The sequence below is a fragment of the Gossypium raimondii genome, chromosome 8, assembly GCF_025698545.1.
Source record: "Gossypium raimondii isolate GPD5lz chromosome 8, ASM2569854v1, whole genome shotgun sequence".
NCBI classification, from domain to species: domain Eukaryota; kingdom Viridiplantae; phylum Streptophyta; class Magnoliopsida; order Malvales; family Malvaceae; genus Gossypium; species Gossypium raimondii.
Genome location: NC_068572.1, coordinates 54,973,413 through 54,995,650, shown reverse-complemented (window position 1 = coordinate 54,995,650; position 22,238 = coordinate 54,973,413). Strand labels below are relative to the sequence as shown.

General features: G+C 33.4%; 1 protein-coding gene across 1 annotated transcript; it reads left to right on the top strand.

Annotated features, from left to right (window-relative positions):
- Nucleotides 1-12,873: 12,873 nt before the first annotated feature.
- Nucleotides 12,874-15,729, top strand: LOC105792237 (AT-rich interactive domain-containing protein 2). The gene is made up of 2 exons (XM_012620714.2): nt 12,874-14,098; nt 14,386-15,729. The coding sequence occupies exons 1-2, from the start codon at nt 13,232-13,234 to the stop codon at nt 15,241-15,243; spliced, it is 1,725 nt and encodes a 574-aa protein (XP_012476168.1). The 5' UTR covers nt 12,874-13,231; the 3' UTR covers nt 15,244-15,729.
- The last annotated feature ends 6,509 nt before the right edge of the window (nt 15,730-22,238 follow it).

Sequence of the window (22,238 nt, the reverse complement as noted above, 5' to 3'; positions counted from 1 at the left end):
GCATGCCGGACTTGCAGACAACCAGTCTCGACCAAGACATCGAATCGATTCAACAAAACCCAGGATAAAGATTCACGAACAGCAAAGACTTCAGCCATTCTGGGAATTTCAAGCAGACATAACCAGTAACCGCTCGAACAAAAGGGCCCTCTGAGTCTCTAACAACAGCTGACCAGCCTGTAGCATTTTGATCGCCGAAAATTGCAGCATCAACGTTGCATTTCAAACTACCCATCGGTGGCTTAAACCAACTTAACAGAGCAGTAGGGGCTGCTGAACCGAGCACCTAGATTTTATCAAAACCTGCTTCTCCACCCTCCAGTTCTGCAGGAACGAATCAGCAACACGAAGAATATGAACAGTCGGAAGACAAATCTGTTTCCACACAAACAAATTCCTATGAAGCCAAATGCTCCATAAAATACAAAGAGCACGACCCGACATAATATCATCATTCAAACACAGCAAGACATAAATGAAATCAGTAACAGAATTATAGGAAACAGTAATATTAGTAAGCTGCCACACTTCACAGGCGAGCCTACAACCAAGCAAGACATGCTCGATTCCTCAGTCTGTCCACACTGAGCAATATGTTCACGCCGCGCTGGATAAGATTTGTTTTGCAAGGACGCCCAATGGATTTTCCTGCTGTCATAGCCATTCGACCCTCACCAGAAGAAATTCATCATTTTTTTGCAACGCATCGCATGTATTCAACGGGAGGAGAAAGCAAGCTATAGGCTTTCAAACCACCTCCTTACCTGCTTTTGCCAACAACCTATTTTACCAGCCCAAAATACGTTGCTCAACCGGTCACGGAGAAAAGCAAAAATATATATTTGATTCAACTTTATAACATATATTTTAATTTTATAATTTTTTACTACAATTTCTTAATTTTATCAAGGGTATACTACCAAAACAGTCATTTTTTATTTAGCTCATATTACATTTTAGTCACTTATGTTTAAAATGTTATGTTTTAGTCACTTACGTTATTGTGTTATAACATTTTAGTTATTAAGCCGTTAATTGCCGTTAACGATATAATGGTAAGCTGACGTAGCACGTTAAATCATCATTTCAAACAAAAATTTTAGGTTAATTTATACAATCGGTCCCCATATTTTTTCGTTTTGAGCAATTTACTTTTTTCTTTTATGTTTTTTAACTTTCTTTTTTTTTCTTTATTTTCCATTTACTTCTGCTTCTCCCTCTGTTTTCCTCCTTTCTCCATTTCTTTTAACGTAGTTTTTTTATGTTTTCCATTTGTTAAAATTAGTCCCTATACTTTTATTTTTTTTGAACAATTTAATTTTTTTGAGTGAGGCGAGCTTGTGGATTAGTTTTAACAAATGGAAAATATAGAAAACTACATTAAAAGAAATGAAGAAGGAAGAAACAGAGGAGAAGGTAAGAGAATGAAAAATAAAAAAAAGGAAAGTTCAAAGAATATAAAAGAAAAAATTAAATTTCTCAAAATGAAAAAAATATCAGGACCGATTGTAGAATTTAACATAAAATTTTCGTTTAAAATGATGATTTAATGTGCCACGTCATCTTACTATTACATCGTTAACGGAAATTAACGGCTTAGTGACTGAAATGTTATAACACAATAACGAATGTAACTCAAACGTAACATTTCAAACATAAGTGATTAGAATATAATCTGAGGCAAACAAAAGTGACTATTTTAGTAGTTTACCTTTTTATCAATATAATGGATGGTGGTCAATCGTCGCTAGCGACATCAGTCACGACGAGAATTGTCGGGTTTGGGAATAGTCAAAGAAAATATTTGGAATGGATCTCAATTTAATGTTCTTTCCATGTTTGGTGAGAATAAGGAAGAATCTAAAATAAATTTTAGGTTAATTTATACAATTCCAGAATCCTTTCAATTTAGAAAGTAGAGTATTATTGGGGAAATGGAGGCTGATAAAAGAGAATGGGTGTCTGGAACTAAAAATAATAAGGGAAAGGGGTTGCGAGTTTCGAATAAGGCCAGAAAACAAAAAATGATGTTAATGGGTTGGTGGGCTTGAGAAAGGATGGGACAAGGAATGACTCGGGGACACTAAATGATGCTACTATGGCTAGGCCAGACAGGAGTAGTGGTGGCAGGTTAAGTGGGCAGAGGTTACTTAACCCAATGCATCACACGATGGTGAATTTGAAAGAAAATAGGAGCCCAAATGTTGAGACTAATAGGGCTGCTAATCAAACAGAAAATTTGGGTTTTTCTAACCTAATTGCACCAAGCTCTCTTCAAATGATGTTGAAATTTTTTTTGACAAATGACTTGTTGGAAGTTGGTGAATCGAGCAAAGTCTTAAGCAAAGGCAATATGGGTGATTTGATACCCATTGAACAAGCAGTGGAAGGAATAGTGGAAAGTTTGGACATGGTTGAACGAGGAGTAAGGACTCAATAAGAGAATACCATGTTAGCAAAAATAGGGCTTTCGATGAGTTTGCAAAATCGAGGAAATTCTACTGAAGTTGTTCGGGTTGAGGATATTAGTACTTAAGAGTGAGTTCTTGGCTTAGGTATGTTGGCATTCTATTTTTATGAAGTTGGATATCATTGTATGGAATTTTCAGGGAGAAGATCATCCAAATTTTCATAGGTTTCTCAAGGAATATTTAAAAGAGTTTGATTTTGGAGTTGTTGTTCTAGTTGAAACCAGAACTAGTGGAGTTAAGGCTGATAAAGTGATAAAGAACATTGGTATGGCAAATTCTCATAGAGTGGAAGCTTGTGGCTTTTCTTAGGGAATTTGTATATTATGGAAGGATATTGTTACTATTTTGGTGAAGGCAAACCATTTTCAGCTTGTTCATTTAAAGTTGAAATTACCAGAGATAAATGAGTGGGTTTATTTTACTGGTGTTTATGGTAGTCCACGGTGGTCAATTAGGAAAGAGTTATGGAAGAAACTAGTCTTGATTGCTAAGAATATTAATTTGCCTTGGTTGGTTGCAGGTGACTTTAATGCTATGCTTGGTGAGGATGATAAACAAGGGGGATTGAGGAAAACTAAAAGTAGTTTCCCTCTATTCCAACAGTTTTATGATGTGTCTGGGTTGAAAGATCTTGGGTTTAAAGGTTCGAAATATACTTGGAGTAGAGGGCAGATGTTTGAACGTATTGACCGAGTATTGGGTAATTCTCAATGGGAAATGTTGATGCCGGATACAACAGTCTATCACCTCTAATGAGTTAAATCTGATCACCGTCCTTTGGCTATCTAATGTGGCAAAAATAGAGGTAGGAAACCTTCTCGACCTTTTCGGTTCTTGAGTGGTTAGTTGTCGCATAATGGATTTGTGCAGTTTGTTAATGACAATTGGAGGAATTATGCAATGGTAGAAAAGTCCGTCAAAAAGTTATTGAAGCAGCAAAGAAGTGGAATAGAGAAGTCTTTGGTAATATTTTGAAGAGGAAACATACAATTTTAGCTCAGCTCAATGGAATCCAAATGAGGATGGAGAAATATTGATCAAAGAAACTTATTGACCTTGAAAAAGAACTACAGATTGAGCTAGAAAGTGTTCTTGATAATAAAGAACTGATGTGGAAGCAGAAATCTCGTAGTAATTGGCTGACACTTGGTGACCGTAACACCAAGTATTTTCATTCTCAAGCTAATAATAGCAGGCGTGTTAATCAGATTAATGCTCTGAAGTTAGAAGATGGGATGTGGTGCTATGAAGATGAGAGGTTAAAGTATGAAGCTATGTCTTTTTATCAAAGATTGTACACTAATGAGAAGGGTAATATGGGCAGATTCCTGGTAAGACGAATGTTCCCTACAGTGGAAGCTGAATTTCTAAAAGCACTTGATCGAAAATTGACTACAAAAGAAGTTTATGATGCTTTATTTAGTATCGCACCTCTTAAGGCCCCGGGAATTGATGGTTTGCATGCTTAATTTTATCAATCGCAGTGAAATGTGATTGGGGAATTTTAGTTTCACTAGTCAGGAGGGTGTTTGAGAATGGTACGTTAGAGAGATTTTTTAATAAAACATTGCTTGTACTTATTCTGAAAGTTGTGGGTCCGAAACCTATTACGCAGTTCAAAACTATAAGTCTCTGCATTGTCCCGTATAAAATTATTACTAAAGTCATTGTGAATCGACTTAAACCTCTGATGCCACTTTTGATTGTTGGTAACCAAACTAGTTTTGTTGGAGGATAGAATATTATGGACAACGTTGTTATCGCTCAAGAGGTGATACATTCAATGAGGATTCGTAAAGGGCAGAAGGGATGGATGGCAGTTAAAATAGATATGGAGAAAGCTTACGATCGGTTACGGTGAGATTTGCTTAAGGACACTCTCGAAGATGATTAGCTGCCTGATAATTTTGTTCGTATTATTATGAAGTGTGTTTCAACATCCTTTGTGCAAATTTTATGGAATGGAGCGCTAACGGATGAGTTTTATCCTACAAAGGGTGTACGACAAGGAGACCCAATTTAGCCTTATTTATTTGTTTTGGCAATGGAGAAGCTTGGTCATGCGATTAATTTGGCAGTTTCAGAAGGGAAGTGGAAGCCTATTAAATTAGGCAGAAATGGGCCTCACATTTATTTTTCGCTGATGGCTTGGTCTTATTTGGAGAAGTAGACGTGGATAATGCTCAGTGTTTTCAGACGATTCTTTAAGCAATATTGTTTTTATTCTGGTCATAAAGTCAATCCTAGTAAGTCGAAAGTTTATTTTTCAGCTAATACGGAGGTACCAGTTTGCAATATGCTTGCGACTATTTTAGGAATTCAGGTGGAAGTTGTAACACCCCTAACCTGTATCCATCGTCAAAATAGGGTTATAGAGTATTATCGGAGTTTACAAATTAATTTACAGACATTTCATTTCATCAAGCATTCATATTTATAACCAATCAAAGTCAAAACGTTAATGACCTAATGTTGGCCAATTTAACTTATACATGTCATTATAACTAGAATCAAATCATCCAAAATTACCGATAGAACCAATGGATAGTGTGATATATCGCCGAGAAGCTTCCAACCCAATCGAGCTTCCGATAATCATTTCAATGCATCTAATAATTATACATATTACCAATAATAATTCAATTCCAATAATAAAACACATATTTATATAATATTCATAGTTCATACGAACTTACCAGGCTAAATTGCAGAAATACCAAAATTTAGGGACATTTTGGTAATTTTTTATTTTCCTTGAATTTCCACCCAATCTTGACCTAAATTAATATTTCATTCAATTTATTAATTTAAATAATAAAACAATTCATTTCATCCAATTTGGTCACTTTTTGACATTTTACAAATTTACCCTTAAAATTTTACTTTTATTCAATTTAGTCCCTAAACCTAAAACATGCAAATTAGCCATTTTAATGAAAACTCATGCTAGTTGAATAATTATATATTTTCCTCCTCTCCATTCCACATCATTAATGTATATAACATGCTTATATGTAACATTATATATAATTTCACTATTTATTTATATGTTCATTTAAAGTTGTCCACTTGAGTCATAGTCACTAAATTATTTATATCTTGAGCTACGGAACTCCAATTAAGATCCACTAAATTTATATGAAACTAGACTCACATATCTTCTTACCATAAAATTTTCAGAATTTATGGTTTAGCCAATAACTACAGCTTTATTCTTTAAAGTCATCTATTTTCTCATTGTCTAATAGTTTTGACCCTTCTTCACTAAAAATTAATTATCTTCTAGTATTCGGATGATGTTCTTGTTTGTTTCTATTGAAAATATACTAATTAATAATTTTAAACATATAAATTGTAACCCACAATTATTTTTATACAATTTTTAATGATTTTCAAAAATTAGAACAAGGGAACCCGAATTCATTCTAACCTTGTCTCACAAAATTTATTATATCCCATGATTTACAATTCCATTACTTACACCATTTCTTCTATGAGAAACTAGACTCAATAAGATTCAATTCCATATTTTTTTCATCCTCTAATTTGATTTCCACGATTTATGGTGATTTTTCAAATTTAACCTACTGCTGCTGTCCAAAACCGTTTTAGTGCAAGATGTTGATTACTAAGTTTATAACTCCCTTATTCCCTTTCTCTATAATATTTCCCATCACTTTCACTTATTTCCCCTCACTAATATATCAAGAACATAAGTCCTTATATAAGAAAATTCTACTATAACATCATTTCTATGCTTTTTCAATAATATCAAACTTAAAAAATATTGAAATATTGATGTTCTTACCTTGTCCTATTAGTTTCAAACTTTAACTTTATTTTCTCTCTCCTCCAGCTTCTATTTCTTGAATCTAACTTGATATTTTAGCTCCCCATAGTCTCATTGTTATCTTTCTCTCTTGATGGATATGAAAATTTTTTTGATTTCTAAGTGAAAATGGTGAGTATTTGGTGAAATGACCAAATTGTAAAGAAAAGAAAACTTTCTTTCTTCTTCTTCTCACGTTGGTGCATGGAAAAGATGATGATAATTCTTCATCTTTCTCTCCTTATATATTAAATACAATAATAATAAAATAATAAAATATCTCATTAAAATATTAATAAACTAATATTTAATTAATTAATTAATCTAAAATATCACCAACATCATCATTGCCTTCTAGATTTCTCTCTTCTAATTGACCATTTTGCCCTTTATAATCTTTAAAAATTTCATCCTTAGTCATCACTTAATTTGGTAAAATTACAATTTAGTCCCTCAAAATTCTTTACCTTTTCAATTTGGTCCTAATTCATCCATTTTCCTTAGTTTCTAGATTATTCCACCCTTAAAATATTTGCACTATTAGTCCTTCAAATTTTTCATATTTACACTTTACCCCTCAAATTTTGAGTATTTACTTTTGATCAACAAAACTTTTCTCGCTTTTACGATTTAATCCTTTCTTGAATTAATATATCATAATATATTTCCCAATGTTGCCATAACTTAAAATTTCCCTTTTTGTCTCTTTATTTCCTTATTTTACTATATCAAGGATACTTACTTTCTTACTGTAGTAATTTTCGGGGTAGTACAGTAGTAATTTTCGGGATATTACAGAAGTTGACTTGGGCACTTACTTAGGGGTGCCACTATTTCATAAAAGAACTACTAAAAGAACTTTTCAATTCTTTGTTGATAAAGTACAGAAAAAATTGAATGGCTTTGATGGTAAATTGTTCTCATTTGCAGGAAGAGTGATGTTGGCGAGATTGGTATTGCTAGCTATACCAGAGTATTTTATACAGTCCGCTATGATTCCAATAGGGGTGTGTGAGAAGATTGAACAGATAGTTCGCCAATTTATTTGGGGTTCGACGAATAGTGGAAAAAAAGTGTCTTTGATTAAATGGGACTATTGTTGTCAAGATCCAATGAAAGGAGGCCTTGGTTTAAGAAAATTAGTACCTAATAATATCTCATATTTGATGAAGCTTGTGTACCAGATTGTGACAAAGCTGAATGAGTTGTGGGTAAGAGTGTTGCGTAGCAAGTACAAAATGGTGGAAGTTTGTCCCCACTCGATTAGTAGAAATGCATGTTATTATGTATAGTGTTTGCTGGCAAAAGTATGGGAACAATTTCACTAGAGACTATATTGGAGTCTAGGAAATGGCAAATCTGTCAGCTTTATAAAGGATGTTTGGGTTCCTAGGTTGGGGCCACTATTTGATCATTTGCTTCCTTTATATAGAGGTTTCAATACATATGAAGGTAGCTACTTTGTTGATGCTAATGGTTGTTGGAAATGGTCGAAGTTGAATAACATGTTCTGTACAAAGGTTAAGGAATACATAGCTGCTTGTCACCCACCTAATGACGCCTTTGGGGAAGATGTATATCTCTGGTAGGCCACTGACAACGGTAAGTTCACTGTTAAGTCTGCGTATAATAGTATTGTCAAGAATGATTCTCTGCATGATCTTAATGGGTGGAAGGAAATATGGGGAATTTCTTGCCTCCTAGAATTAAACATTTTCTATGGCTAGTTAAGTATAGGAATATTCTCACAAACTGTGAGAGGGTACGGAGACGGATGACTGATGACTGATGATGCAAGTTGTTTAGTCTGTAGGGATGTGCAAGAAACCGACTTACATACTTTACGAAATTGCCGAGCTGCTGCTGAAGTGTGGAAGAAGATACTCTCTGTGGATGATGTTCCAAGTTTCTTTGGGAAGGAGATGAATGGGTGGATGTCTGTTAACCTTAGAGATGAGTATAGAATGAGAGTTGGAAGGATTGAAACATCAACTATGTTTGGGGTAATGTGCTGGATGTTGTGGAAAAATATGAATAATTTTGTATTTCAACATGTGAGGAGCAGAGTGGAAGATATTGTAAAAGCTATTGAATGTTTCACTGTTAATCTATGTGATACAAATAAGAACATAAATGTTGCTAGAAATTGCAGAAGCAGTTTCACTAAATGTCGTTCGTCCAACAGTGGATAGATCAAGATTAATACAGATGGAGTGGCAAATACAAATGGGAGTTGGTCGGCTGTTGGGGGTGTTTTGAGAGACTGCTGGGAATTGGATTGAAGGATTTCAAAGGTTCATCGGAAGGGGGTTAGCGGTGAATGTAGAGTTGTGGGCGATCCTTCATGGCCTAGAAATGGCATAGAGCAGGGGGTATGCTAAGGTTATTCTTGAAACAGATTGTATGACAACAGTGGAGATGATTAAGGATGGGTTAATGAGTATGACTACAATGACTATAATTAGGAAAATGAAGATGATGCAATGACAATTTGCTAATGTCAAATTCCAATTTGTGCGTAGAGAAGGGAAGATGGTTGCAGACTAGTTAGCAAGGAATTGTTCCTCAAATGCAGAGAGTTTAGTTAAGGTTGTAACAGCCTGTTTACAGTGAAATCGGAACAGTGGTTTCGGGACCACAATTTGAGGTTGAAAGAAAATTTATTTTAATATTATTTTATGGTCTATGGTATGATAGGAATGTCGTATGAAAATCTTGTTAAGAAATTTTACCGATTACATGTCTAATTTGTTAAAAAGGACTAAATTGAAAAGGTACAAAACTTGCTAATTATGATAATTAAATGACTAAATAGCTTAACTAATAAATAAGGGAGGACTTAAGGCATAAATATGCTTAAAGTGGATGGATGAGGCGGCATAACATGGGAAAATAATAAAATAAAACCAAATTAACGGCAAAATTGTAAATAAGTTGAAATTAAAACTAAAACAAATTGAAATTAAAGGTTTCTAGACATTATCATCATCAATTTTGGTTCAAAAGCAGACATAGAAGAGAGATTAAGTTGGTTCTTCAATTTTTGCTTCATGTGAGTTCAATTCTTACCCGTTTCTTGAAATTTTTATGTTTTTAGATTGTTACAATTAGGTCCAACTAAATCTTACCTTAGTTTTTGATTTTATTGAAAATTTTGGAAGTTTCAATTGATGAGTTTATATGACTTTAGTTATTAAATGATGAATTTGAGATGTTGATAGGTATTTAAAAGTATTTTGTTAAGGATTTTTGATGAAATTGTGATTTAGGGACTAAATTGAAAAGATAGAAAATTTATGGAAAAATTCTAAATTTTATAAAATACATGGGATGCTATTGCGATTCATAAAAATTGGCTAGGCTTGGAATAAAGATTAAATTGTATGAATTTCATTTTCCGAGCCTAGGGATAAAATCGTAATTAATTAAAAGTATAGGGGCAAATAGAAATTTTTCCAAAGGTATTTATTGAATTGAATTGAGTATGAATTGTATTAAATTGAGTCAAATTCATTCTTATAGATCCGGATAGACCAAATGCGGAGTTAGAACGAGAAAAAGAAAAAGTATTAGACTAGTAGCTTATAAGTCTATGGACATTTGTCGAGGTAAGTTCATGTAACTAAATTGTATATTTATATTTTTTAATTGAATGTTATGATTGTGAAATGTATGATTGCCATGTATGAACATTGATCACATATCCGAAAAATATCTGACAAGTACAAAGTCCCGTTTGAACCTAATAAATTTGGTGGATACAAATGACATGGTCATTAAGGGTTCCCGATTGGTTGTGATCCTGCATGTGTTGCAGACACACCACAGCTCTTATGATCATCCCATTATATGGCTCTCATGAGCTTCCCGATTAATGGCTCTCTTGAGCTTCCCGTATATGGCTCTTATGAGCTTCCTATTACATTGCTCACATGAGCTTCCCGATGTATAGCTCGGAAGATCTTCCCAATTACATGCTCGTATGGGCATACCTATATATGAATTGACGAATTATAGAATTGTACACTTTGTGTGTACTACCCGTGTATCCATCGAAATTGTAAATGATTCAACGGACAAAGTTCTGACATGAGACAATATAAATTCGAAATGAATTATTATGAGTAAATACTTAAAATACATGGATATGATTTATACATGTTATATGAACACTTGATGTGGAAAGTATATGTATACGAAAATTTGATTATTGTTGTGCTCATACATGTTTCTTGATGTTTATATGAAATACATGTCTAACACAGTTGATGAGAATATGTGTTAGGGCTTTTGGTCAATTTGGTTTGAATATGATTTGTATGCTTACCTTAATTGTGATTAATTGGTAAGTTAAATTCCATGTTATACGAACTTACTAAGCATTAAATGCTTACTCTATTTTATTTTCCCTGTTTTATAATAAATCGGAAGCTCGTTGGGTTGGAAGCTTGGCGGAGATATCTCACACTATCCATCAGCTCATTTCGGTATATATATTACAAACTAAATTTTGGTTATAATGGCATGTATGTGTTTGGTTGAAATTAGTCATTGGTATGGTTTGTGATTGGTACATTTTGATACGTATATATATAAGGCATTAATATGCTTGATGTGTGTTTGAAATGGATGAATGATGGAAATCACATAGGCATATTGATGAGTGGTTTGAGATAGTATAATTAGTAAAATATGCATATATGTGTGTACGGTTATTTTGTCAAGTTTGGATTATTGAACATATGTGATGATATGTTATGTATTAAGCTTGATTTTGGCTTGGATTGAAAGTCTTGTTATGGATTATGAGTGTGCAAATTGATGTGTTTAGGTTGAAATCAAAATGGGTGAAAAATGTGGCTTGGAAAATGGTCTATTTTCGTCCACACGGGAAGAGACACGGGCCTGTGTCTTAGCAGTATGTGATACACGGCCTAGCACACGGGCGTGTGGCTTGGCCATGTAACCTAAGTCAGAGAACTCATATGTTTGGACACGGGCTGAGACACGGCTGTGTGTCCCTATTTCAAATGTTCACACGGCCTGAGACACAGGTATGTTTCTTGACCGTGTGAGACACACGAGCGTGTGTCCCCTGCATATTGGAAAAATTTTCTGAAAAAAATTTTGAGCACTCGGTTTAGTCCCGACTTATTTCTAATGCGTATTTTGGGTCTCGAGGGCTCATATAAGGGACAATATGATTAATTATGATTGATTTCTGATATGAATGTTAAATGTTATGAATTGACTATATTTGATTTGTAAATTTCAGTAATGCTCCGTAACCCTGTTCCGGCAATGGATATGAGTTAGAGGTGTTACAAAGATAGAATTTTCTTCATTCCATGTTAAGAAATTACTTCTAAAAGATAAACTAGGAGATGACATTGTAAGACCAAATTGAAATAAGGCATTATGATGCCTTCTTTTCTTCTATAAAAATATATATATCTATATTTATAAATTAAAATTGTATACCCAAACTCGCTTGTATTTGTAAATGGTTAACCTAAATTTATTTTTAAATTCACTCATATTATTTTTTAAAATTTTGAAAAATATTATATTTTAATTTAATATTTAATAATTTTATATATTTTCCATTTATTAAAAGTATATATATATGCAATTTAATTTTTTAATATGTTTACATTATAGCATTATATACTACTATAGATTTATGTTTTGTGAAGTTATAATTTAATCTGGGCAAACTACATTAGCAGTTACCCAACTATAAATTTTTTTCTTTTTTGGTCATCGAATTAACTTAGATTTTTGGGTGTTTCCATTTTTATGTTAGCCAATTGGTGACAAAAAAATATACAAAATAAAATAGGTGAATGACTATTTTGTACCTTTTCATAGTTGGGTGACAAAAAAAGACATAATTGAGTCACCTCTACTATAGTTCACCCATTTAATTTTTATGTATTATAAATTACATAAGGATAAACTACATCCAATGTCACTAAACTATTAGTAAGTTTACGGTTTTTTAGCTCAACCTAAAAAAGTTACAAAATAACCACCGAATTATTTGAAAGTTTTTATTTAAGACAATAAGATGTTAAAATAGCTCTTGGTTGGCTTTCTTTATTCATATCGCTTGCAACAATCAAAAGCTCTCCTCCTTTTCTTCAACTGTTCATTTTTTTCTTAAAATAGTTTAAATGTTATGAATCTGCGAACCAAAATCCAAACTATTTTCTTCTTTGATCTTCGACATTAGTCGTCAGATCGACATGGATCTAATGTATATTTTTCTACTCGTTGATAGATACTGATCCACCGTACCAATTGTTGAATCGTCGCTTGGAGCTTGTAAGCCAAACTTTTTTCTAAAAAAACTTAATATCCCGGTGGTTTAAATGAAAATTTTCGAATAGTTTAATGACTTAAATGTAAACTTTCAATAATTAAATAAATATTTTATAATTTTTTAAAATTAACTAACCAAAACGTAAACTTAATAATAATTTAGTGATATTGATTGTAGCTTACTCATTATGTAATATATAATATATTATAAACTTAGAAAGGTAGGAGATATTTAAAATTGACCTTATTTCTTTTACTTAACCCTAAGTATACCGAAATTTGATAATCCGAACCTTAAAAATCCCTGTTCTTCACTCTTTTTTGTCTTAATGATACATTGCATCTCTACTTTCTCTGGGATCCTGTAAATTGTATTGGGCGGCTTCTAAAAAGCAAAGATAGTCAACAAATACAAAAACCCACGAGGTAATATAACTTTGTAGACAAAGGGGCAAAGGATCTTATTTATGCCCACTTACAGATTTCATCTTCTTTTGTTATTTCTTTGTTTTTGCTTGGATTCATCTTTCATCAGCCATTTAAAAAGAGTATAAAGAAAAAACCCTTTTTGTTTTAGAAAGGGAAAGGAAAAGAAATTCTAACTTCCATGGCAGGATGGTCAAGTTTAACAAATGGGTCTGGTTTAGATTGTGTAAGTCATGTAACGAAGGATAGTGTTGAAGAGTTTTGTGATCATAAAGATAGATTGAGATGCTTGTTTGATCTGGTTCTTTCTGGCTATTTAAAAGAAGTTACTGGTAAGGGTTTTATCAGGCCTATGCCACCAATGCTGGGGAATGATATGCAATCACCAGATTTACTCAAGCTTTTCCTTGTAGTTAGGGAGATTGGTGGATATGAGTTTGTGTCGAAAAAGGGACTATGGGCTTTTGTGGTGAAAGAATTAGGGTTGGATCTTGAGGTTTCAGCTTCGGTTAAATTGATTTATGCCAAGTATTTGCATGAGCTTGAAAAATGGTTGAAGAAGAGAAATAGAGAAGGTTCGGATGTTGGGAATTTTGGCTTCTTGTCATTAGAGCATGAAGAGGAGTTTAGGGGTTTGTTTACTAATGGGGTTCGTCCAAAAGTGGTGGTAAATAGAGTGGCTCTATTGGAATATGTAAAACATGACCAGTTCATTGGTATGGATGCTGCTAACCGGTTGAAATGTAGATTGCAAATGTTTGGTGATTACGAGGAAAAAGAAAGAGTATGTAGAAATGATTTCGGTCCACCTTTTCCTCAGAAAGAATTTACTACTCGTAAAAGAAAGAGAGAATCTTTATCAGGAATGTTGAATTGGGTAATCCAGGTTGCTAAATGTCTGGATGATCCTTCAGCAGGGGCGATATTGGAGCCTTCCAAGTGGAAAGATCACGTTGGCAATGAATTTTGGATACAAGCCATTAGAGCACGCGAAGCTTTAAGGCGGAAAAGGGATGATCGTTCAGTTGTTGAACCGTCTCTGTCGCAGGTTAACTCTTTATCCTACATAAATTTTGGTTTTGCTAGTTGTTTTAAGATTTCATCCTGAGACTTTGCTAGAGCATCATCAAATCTTGGATGGTATAGAACTATTTATTAGTAATAGTTGCTGTTGACCAAAATCTACATACAAAGTTAATGATTCACAATATATAAAAATTCAAAGTTATCAATAAACAAGTTTGTTATGTGAATTTTACTCACTTCTATACTAGTTCGCGTGTGAAATTAGGTTAGTTTGTCGAATTTAGATGTGTATTGTTGTTTAACTTGCAGAAGAACCGTAAGATGCATCCATCCATGTTCGATGATACATCTCTCCATCACCAGTTTGCGGAGAGGTTAAGATCATGCTCTTGTTGCATTTCTGCTTCAACCTTAGAGAACAACTTGATGTGTCTCAACAGTACAAAGTCTGAATGTGGTCCTGAGGAGCAACCTGTTGTAGCTATGGACTTATCATCGTTGGATACAAGTATGGCTGCAGAGCCATCTGTGGATGATTCTTTCAGAAGACAAGTGTTTGTAGGTCCTCGCTTTCAAGCTGAAGTCCCTGAATGGAGTGGAATAGTTTCTGATACTGATTCCAAATGGCTAGGCACATTGGAATGGCCCGTGAAATGTGAAGAACATAATTCATTGGCTGTAACAGATCAAATTGGTAAGGGAAGACCAAATTCATGTAGCTGTCAGATTCCAGGCTCTGTTGAATGTATTAGACTTCATATTGCTGAGAAAAGGATGAAATTAAAGCTTGAACTGGGCTCAGTGTTCTATCGTTGGAAATTCGATGGGATGGGGGAGGAAGTCACACTTCGGTGGACAGCTGAAGAAGAAAAGAGATTCAAATACATGGTTCAGTTCGAACCACCATCATTAAATACATTCTGGCCTAGTGCGTCCAAGTTTTTTCCCGGTAAGACTAGGCAAGACGTGGGAAGCTATTACTTCAATGTATTTCTTATCCGGCGTAGAAGTTATCAGAACCGTGTGACTCCTAAAAGTATTGATAGTGATGATGATGAAACGGAGTTTGGGTGCATAAGTGGTAGTCTTGGAAGTGAAGCCGTAAAGGTTCCTGGATCAAATATGCTGACATGTTTTCAAAACAGTCAGTGTATCAACTGGGAGTAGGACGAACACCGATAGATTAAAATCTGAACCCACTCTCTTTGAACCAAATATCTGAACCTTATCAAAATCTCTTTGGGATAGGGTGATGACACCAATGATGCTATGATGGTGTCTTGGACCTGGCTTTATAGTTCATTGACACTGGTCAATGAATTTACAAATGAGCTAATGTGCACTACCTGTATCAGCAAAAGCTTTATCTTTTGCTGCATTTACATCTGTGAATACTGCGATCCCACCATTGCTGCTATCCTTGTGTTTAATTTGCCTGTCACTGCAGTTTTTGTTGAAAATCTTCACAAACAGATTCTTCTCATGAATTGTCCTCTTATTCAGTGTCTAATTTTACTTTTGTACTGTCTCAAACCTGGACATTCATGAGAAGAATTTGGTTTTCATGTTCAACTTCAAATTTGATTATTAGTTGTCCACTACCTTGAACTACAAGTAAACAAGCTTGATTTTTATGCTCGTCTTCAAATTCAATTTTTTTTCTCAAGTTAGATATATTTTTCAATATTAATTAAATATAATAAATAGATATTAATAATAAAATAAAAATTGATTAGGCTTGTAAGTTATTTGACATGGATATTAAGTTACTCGGATTTAAAGAAAAGTCGAGCATTTGCAAAAAAAAAAAAAAAAACCCTACCATTTTGGGTAACCTTCTTTGGGGACTAGAAGTTGTTCCCACATAAAGTATTTCCTTGGTTAGGCCTGGATACATTGTGTGTTGGATTTTGTTTCGTCTTCTTCCCATTGTCGTTGTTGTCTCTTAGTGTTGTCTCTAGCCCTTAGGGTTATTGCCCTATGCCCTTAGCTCTCCTCAATGTTAGGAAGAAGTCATTTTTCGATCATCAATCATCAAATCGTCAAGGGATTTAGGTTGATTGTCCCACTTGACTACTCGGGATTTTTGACCGTTTAGATCTTTGATTGGTCATTAGAGGTGAATGGTGGTGCAAGTTTGGCTTTGCTTGGTAGAGTGGAAAGAAATTTGTAAAGATGAAAAATTGAAAGAAAATAGGTGTGTTTGGTAGGAAAGATAAAATTGAAAGAAAAAGTAATTTTCTTTCCATTCATTGTTTGGTAGAGTTCAAAAATGAAAGGAAAAAATATAAAATATTTGAAAAATGTATAATTTTAAACTAACTTGCAGCTTTTTTTATTTTCTCTACTGTCATTTTTTCAATTTAGAAGGATTAGTTTTTATGCCTTAGGATGGAAAATGATCATTTCTTCTATTTTTTTCCTCACTTTTTTTTTTTACCAAGCACACTTAAAATTTATATTTTTTCTATTTTTTCACTCCCTCATTTCCCTTCATTTTTTCACCCAACCAAGTACACTAAAGGTTTTTGTTGCATTCGACTATATGTCCATTTAGATGGTCATCCTCCTCTGATTGTAACACTCCTAACCCTAATCCATCATCGAAACAGGGTTATAGAGCGTTACCAGACTTTTCAAATCATAGACGAACATTTCATAACATTTAATATATATATTAGAAACCAATCATAAATTACTCATATTGCCCATTGTATGAGCCATCGAGGCCCAAAATACGCATTAGAAGTAAATTGGGACTAAATCGAAAACTTAGAGAATTTTTTCCAAAATTTCAAAATTTTCTTTAGGTGCAAGGGACACGCGTCTGTGTGGCCAAGCCGTGTGGCTCACACGGCTAAGAGACACTCCTGTGTCTTAGGCCATGTGGGCATTCGATGTGAGGCACACGGCCGTGTCTCAGCCCGTGTCCATGCCCGTGTAACTCTCTGACTTGGGTCACACTACCAAGTCACACGCTCGTGTGCTAGGCCGTGTGATATGAAATTAAGGTGTAGGTGTCACACGACCAAGCCACACGCCCGTGTGCTAGGTCATGTGCAAAAACTTGGGCATTCTGTTTCTAAATTTTAAAGATGCAGGGGACACACGGTCAAACCACACGCCCATGTGCTAGGCCGTGTATCACACACGGCTGAGACACACGTCCGTGTCTCTGCCCGTGTGGACGAATATAGACCAATTTAAGGCCACATTTCTCACTCATGTAGTTGTCAACCTAAGCACAACATTTTAGCACATTAACATACTATATCAAAGTATTCAAAACGAGCCAAAAACATGCGATATATACAATATATCACCTCATATACCCTAAATACTCAAACTTATCCATCTAGTCCATTTAACAAGTTTTACTAAAGTTTACTACTAATTAAATACCTATAACTAATATTTCATTCACATCCACATCAAATTTTACTTCATCTCCCAACCAAAATGTATATACCTAAGTTGTTATGTGAACAAAATATTGTTCATAACATTTATATAAGCTAACTTTGATCAAATACACACCAACTCTATACATGCCATATAAACCATAGTATACGTTACAAAAACTACCAGAATGAGCTGGATAGTGTGACTTGTTGTGCTGATTCGATCTCTTGACCTTACGATAATCTACAAAGGCATTAAACAATACAAGTAAGCTTAATGAAGCTTAGTAAGTTCTATAGGTTAAACATAAATCTTACCGAACCTATTATAACAATCAATTAAATAAATTCATTCAATGTAAATTTTCTACCAATCACAACTTTAATCGATGAATACACTTATTTCAGTACAATACCAATAATAAACAATCAATCTTTCAATTTCAATTCCATGGGTCACTTACCCAATCTTACCAAATCGAAGAACGATTTACGGATAAGAGTACATCGTTTTCGGAAGCCCGAAGGCTGAACAGAAGCACATAAGTGCTAAACAGAAACCCATAAGGGTTGAACGGAAGCTCATAAGAGCTGAACAGAAACCCATAAGGGTTGAACGGAAGCTCATAAGAGCTGAACAGAAATCCATAAGGGTTAAACTGAAGCTCGTAAGAGCTGAACAGAAACTCATATGAGTTAAACAGAAGCTCGTGAGAGTTAAACGAAAAGTAAACAAGAAGTTCGCAACAAATGCTGAACCTCAGTTTACTTGGGTAATTTTTCGTCAATTCTTCCTTTGCTGTCTTGCGTCACACGACGATTGTACTCGAATCTCGCGTTCCATTTAACTCTGATATTCACTCCAATTTTATAACTTAACAATAATTCCATTTTCAACAATATACTAAATACATAATACCATTCATCAATTTAATAGAAATATTAAATTTTAACCATACGAACTTACCTGAGTGAAATTGTAAGATTTGTAGAAGTTTAGGGGCTATTCTGCTAATTTCTCTTTTTCACGAGTATCTACGAGCTCTTGATCTAAAATATAAAATTACTTATTCATTAGTACATATTTCAGTTCCAATTCACTTAACAATTAATATCCCTTAATTTTTGAAATTACACAATTACCCCAATTTTACAACTTTTGTAATTTAGTCCCTTACTACTTAGTCTATCAAATGAACTAATTTTTCTTAATTGATAATTTATCTAAATATTCTAGGCTATCTTACAGCCCTTGATACATAGAAGTTTAATACCAACCCTAATTCTTTAATTCTTCACAATTTAGTCCTAAAACTCAATATCTTACAAAATCACTTAATAAAATCACCGGACAACAAAATTAAAGCTCTAAATCCATGTTATTTTGTAAAAAAATCTAGTATTCATCAATGGTAGCTTTGAAATTTCTACTAAAATAAAAAAACTAATGAAATAGCTAGTTGGACCTAATTGTAAAGGTCTTAAAAATACAATAATTACAAGAAAAAGGCAAGAATTAAACTTACATGAAGCTAAAATATGAAAAGCAGATTTAAGAGCTCTTCAATGGTGTTTTTGGATAGAAAATTGGAGAAGAAATGATCTAGAAAGTCTTAAAATAACATTTTGGCTATTTAATTTAATTTTATTTTCAATTTTACCCTTAAATCACCAAATTTCATTGTTTTTTTCTGCTTATGCCGGCTCAGCCTTCCCATGTGTGTCTAATTGCCCTTTTAGTCCTCCCATATTTACCATTTAGGCTATTTAATCACTATTTCTTTAATTAGCAAGTTTTGCACCTTTTTTAATTTAGTTCTTTTTAATTAATTAACTATCAAAACGTTAAAATTTTCTAACGAAACTTTAATGCTACCTTAATGCCACTCCATAAATATTTATAAACATATTTACGACTCGGTTTATAAAATCGAGGTCTCAATATCTCGTTTTCTAAGCCACTTAACCTAATAAATCCTTATAAAACACAAATTACTAATTCAAAAATATTTCTAAAATCACATTTGACTCGTAAATACTAAATAATAAAATTTATGAGCTTACTCATCGAATTTGGTGGTCTCGAACCACTATTTTCGATACCACTGAAAATCACTGACCTTGGCCATGCGCTTTATGCTAGCCATCGATCATTTTTCCAGCATGTTGTGACAATTTCTCTTGGAATAATAATTTTTCTAAGGGTTTGGTCGCAATTTGATATCACGTGGTTATCACTAATGGCTTTTTTGAGTTCATAGCAATTCATGTTCTTTGATCCTTTATGACTTCATTTCTCAAGTTCATAGTAACTCAAATTTGGCTAGACGTTTATTGCATTTGTTGATTCATGTTAGAGTTGTGACCACTGCTACAATGGCAAGGATTTGCATAGAGACTCATTTGTACAAGAATCTGTTTATCTTGATGGTTAAGGGCCAGTTTAGAAATGCTTCTCAAAAATGTTTTTGGGACAAAAAGCATTTTTGGAATAAAAATATTCCTAAACAAGCTAATTTTTTAGAGAAAAAATACTTCTCCCAAGTAAAAAATTAACCTAAGGGCACTTTTTTTAAAAGTTAAAAATTTTAGCTTTTCCCCAAAAGTTTTTTTTTCCAAAAGCATTTTTGAGAAGCATTCCAAAACTAGGCCTAAGAGTGTTATACAACTTTTGTCATCTAAAGGACTAAGGTCCTCGATTGCTTTCTCATATTATGTTATTGGATTTGTGACTTTATTGCTCTTTTGTTTTTTGTGATGTTAGCCCCATTTGATGCAATAAAATTTTCTTCTATGAAATAAAAATTTGAAAAAGAAATAGATTAAAAATTATTGAACCAAATTTAAAACTTTTTCATCTAAATTTGAGTAGTTTGTGAACATGTATACCTTATTACACTTTTTACACATTTGAGTTTTTTTTATACATTGCGTACTTCTTATAACTTTTCTCCCACACTTAAATAGGAAGAATAATACGTTTAAGCATGTTTAAACTTACGTCTTTCTGATTGTTGCAATAATAATAGTGTCGACTAAGTTAAGGCTGAATTGACTTTATACATTAAGTCTTAACTAACATTTTGTCTTATGATAACATTTAATCTAAATAAATAAAGATAAATATCAAAATTATACATGACCATTGATATAATGGAGTTGAGGATGTAATGGTGTGGGCTCATGCTTCTTATGGGTTTACTCCACTAGATTTTGTTACAATTGGATGCTTCCTAACTCGTTGGGATATGGCTCTTATCACAGCTTTTGGGAAGAGTTGTGGAAAAACTAAGAACCTTACCCAAGATCAAAATGTTTGGGTGGATAATTGGTAATGAGATTATCCCTACTGTTGTTAAATTTGCCCTTTTTACGTTACACAATGACCCTCAATATGGAAGTTGTGGTAATCTAAGAGAAGATATTTTGCATGCCATTTAGGATTGTCCTTTCTCCAATAAAGTACTAAAATTGTGTGGCATTAATGATAACTTACTTAGTGCCATTGATTGGATGAAGTTCGCGATGTGGAAGTTTGACAAAGAGGCTTTCACAAGCCTTTTGGTGGTCCTTTAATAGCTTTGGAATGTTGGAGCTCCATCAAGGAAGGCTATGGCTCCACAAGATGCTCTTTTTCATGCTTGGACACTTTAGAAAGACTTAAAAAGAATTTATAATTTGATTCGAGCACCCTTTTTGCCTAAGAGACCAAAGGTGGTGAAATGGGAAGCACTTATTACCGAGCAGCTCAAGCTTAACGTTGATGCTACATGTTCTAACTTGAGGGATATTTTGATGTGCTTTTGGCTGAGGCCATTGCTACTTTGGGAGCGTTTTGTCTAGTTAGGGAACATGACTTTCCCTACATCATTATTGTGTTTGATTGTTGTTTGTTGGATTTGTCATTGTAAGCTTATTTTATTGCTGAGGCCCATAGGTTGTGTGCTAGTTTTGATTCTGTTATTTTCCAGTATGTTCATAGGTCAACTAATAGGGTTGCACATAGATTAGCCCGATCAACCCTTGATTAAAACATGGGTTTATATTTTGGTTAGGACTATCCGGATGTCATTCACCACCTTGTGTTGAATGACACTTTGATTTCTTATTGATTTTTTGCCCTTGTGGGTTTTTTTTCTTAAAAAAAGCATGTGATTAAGTTAGTGTCACAAATCAACTTGACACCAACTCAATTAAGGAAATTATTAAAATAACCTTACATATTTTAGATAAGTTATATTATTACGAAATTAATTTTGTTTTTATTATTATTAAAAAAATAAAAAAGTTGTAAGTATTGAGATTTAATCCTATATCACCTGCATTTATAAAATATTTTCTTTATCACTTCAATTAAAACTTCATTTTAATATATTTATACATTTCAATGGTATTACACATTGCTTCACCCACATTGTTTTCAAATATTAAATTTTATTATTTATTGTATATTATTTTAAAGCATACATGTGTTCTAAATATGTGATTTTCACATATATACGTGTGTGATAGAATTTTAGTATTATATAAAATAAGTCGTTCAAAATTTATTATATATAAAAATAAAGCAAAACTTACAAATTTGATTATGCAATAAAAATAAGAAAGATACTAAAGTTGAAAGTGTCTTCCAAAATCCTTTGTCTTTTCTCTAAGTGAGAAAAAATAAAGTCATTTTTTTCTCTCGTTAGATACCACGATCATGTTTCTCTTCTTTTTTCTCGGAACAATAACTCTAAGATCTACCCTTCATTTTTTTCT

Excerpts from the sequence above, each read along its gene's own strand:
- LOC105792237 (XM_012620714.2), top strand. The coding sequence starts at position 13,232 with ATGGCAGGATGGTCAAGTTTAACAAATGGGTCTGGTTTAGATTGTGTA. Across the intron at positions 14,099-14,385 it reads TTGAACCGTCTCTGTCGCAG|AAGAACCGTAAGATGCATCC; the intron begins GTTAACTCTTTA and ends TTTAACTTGCAG.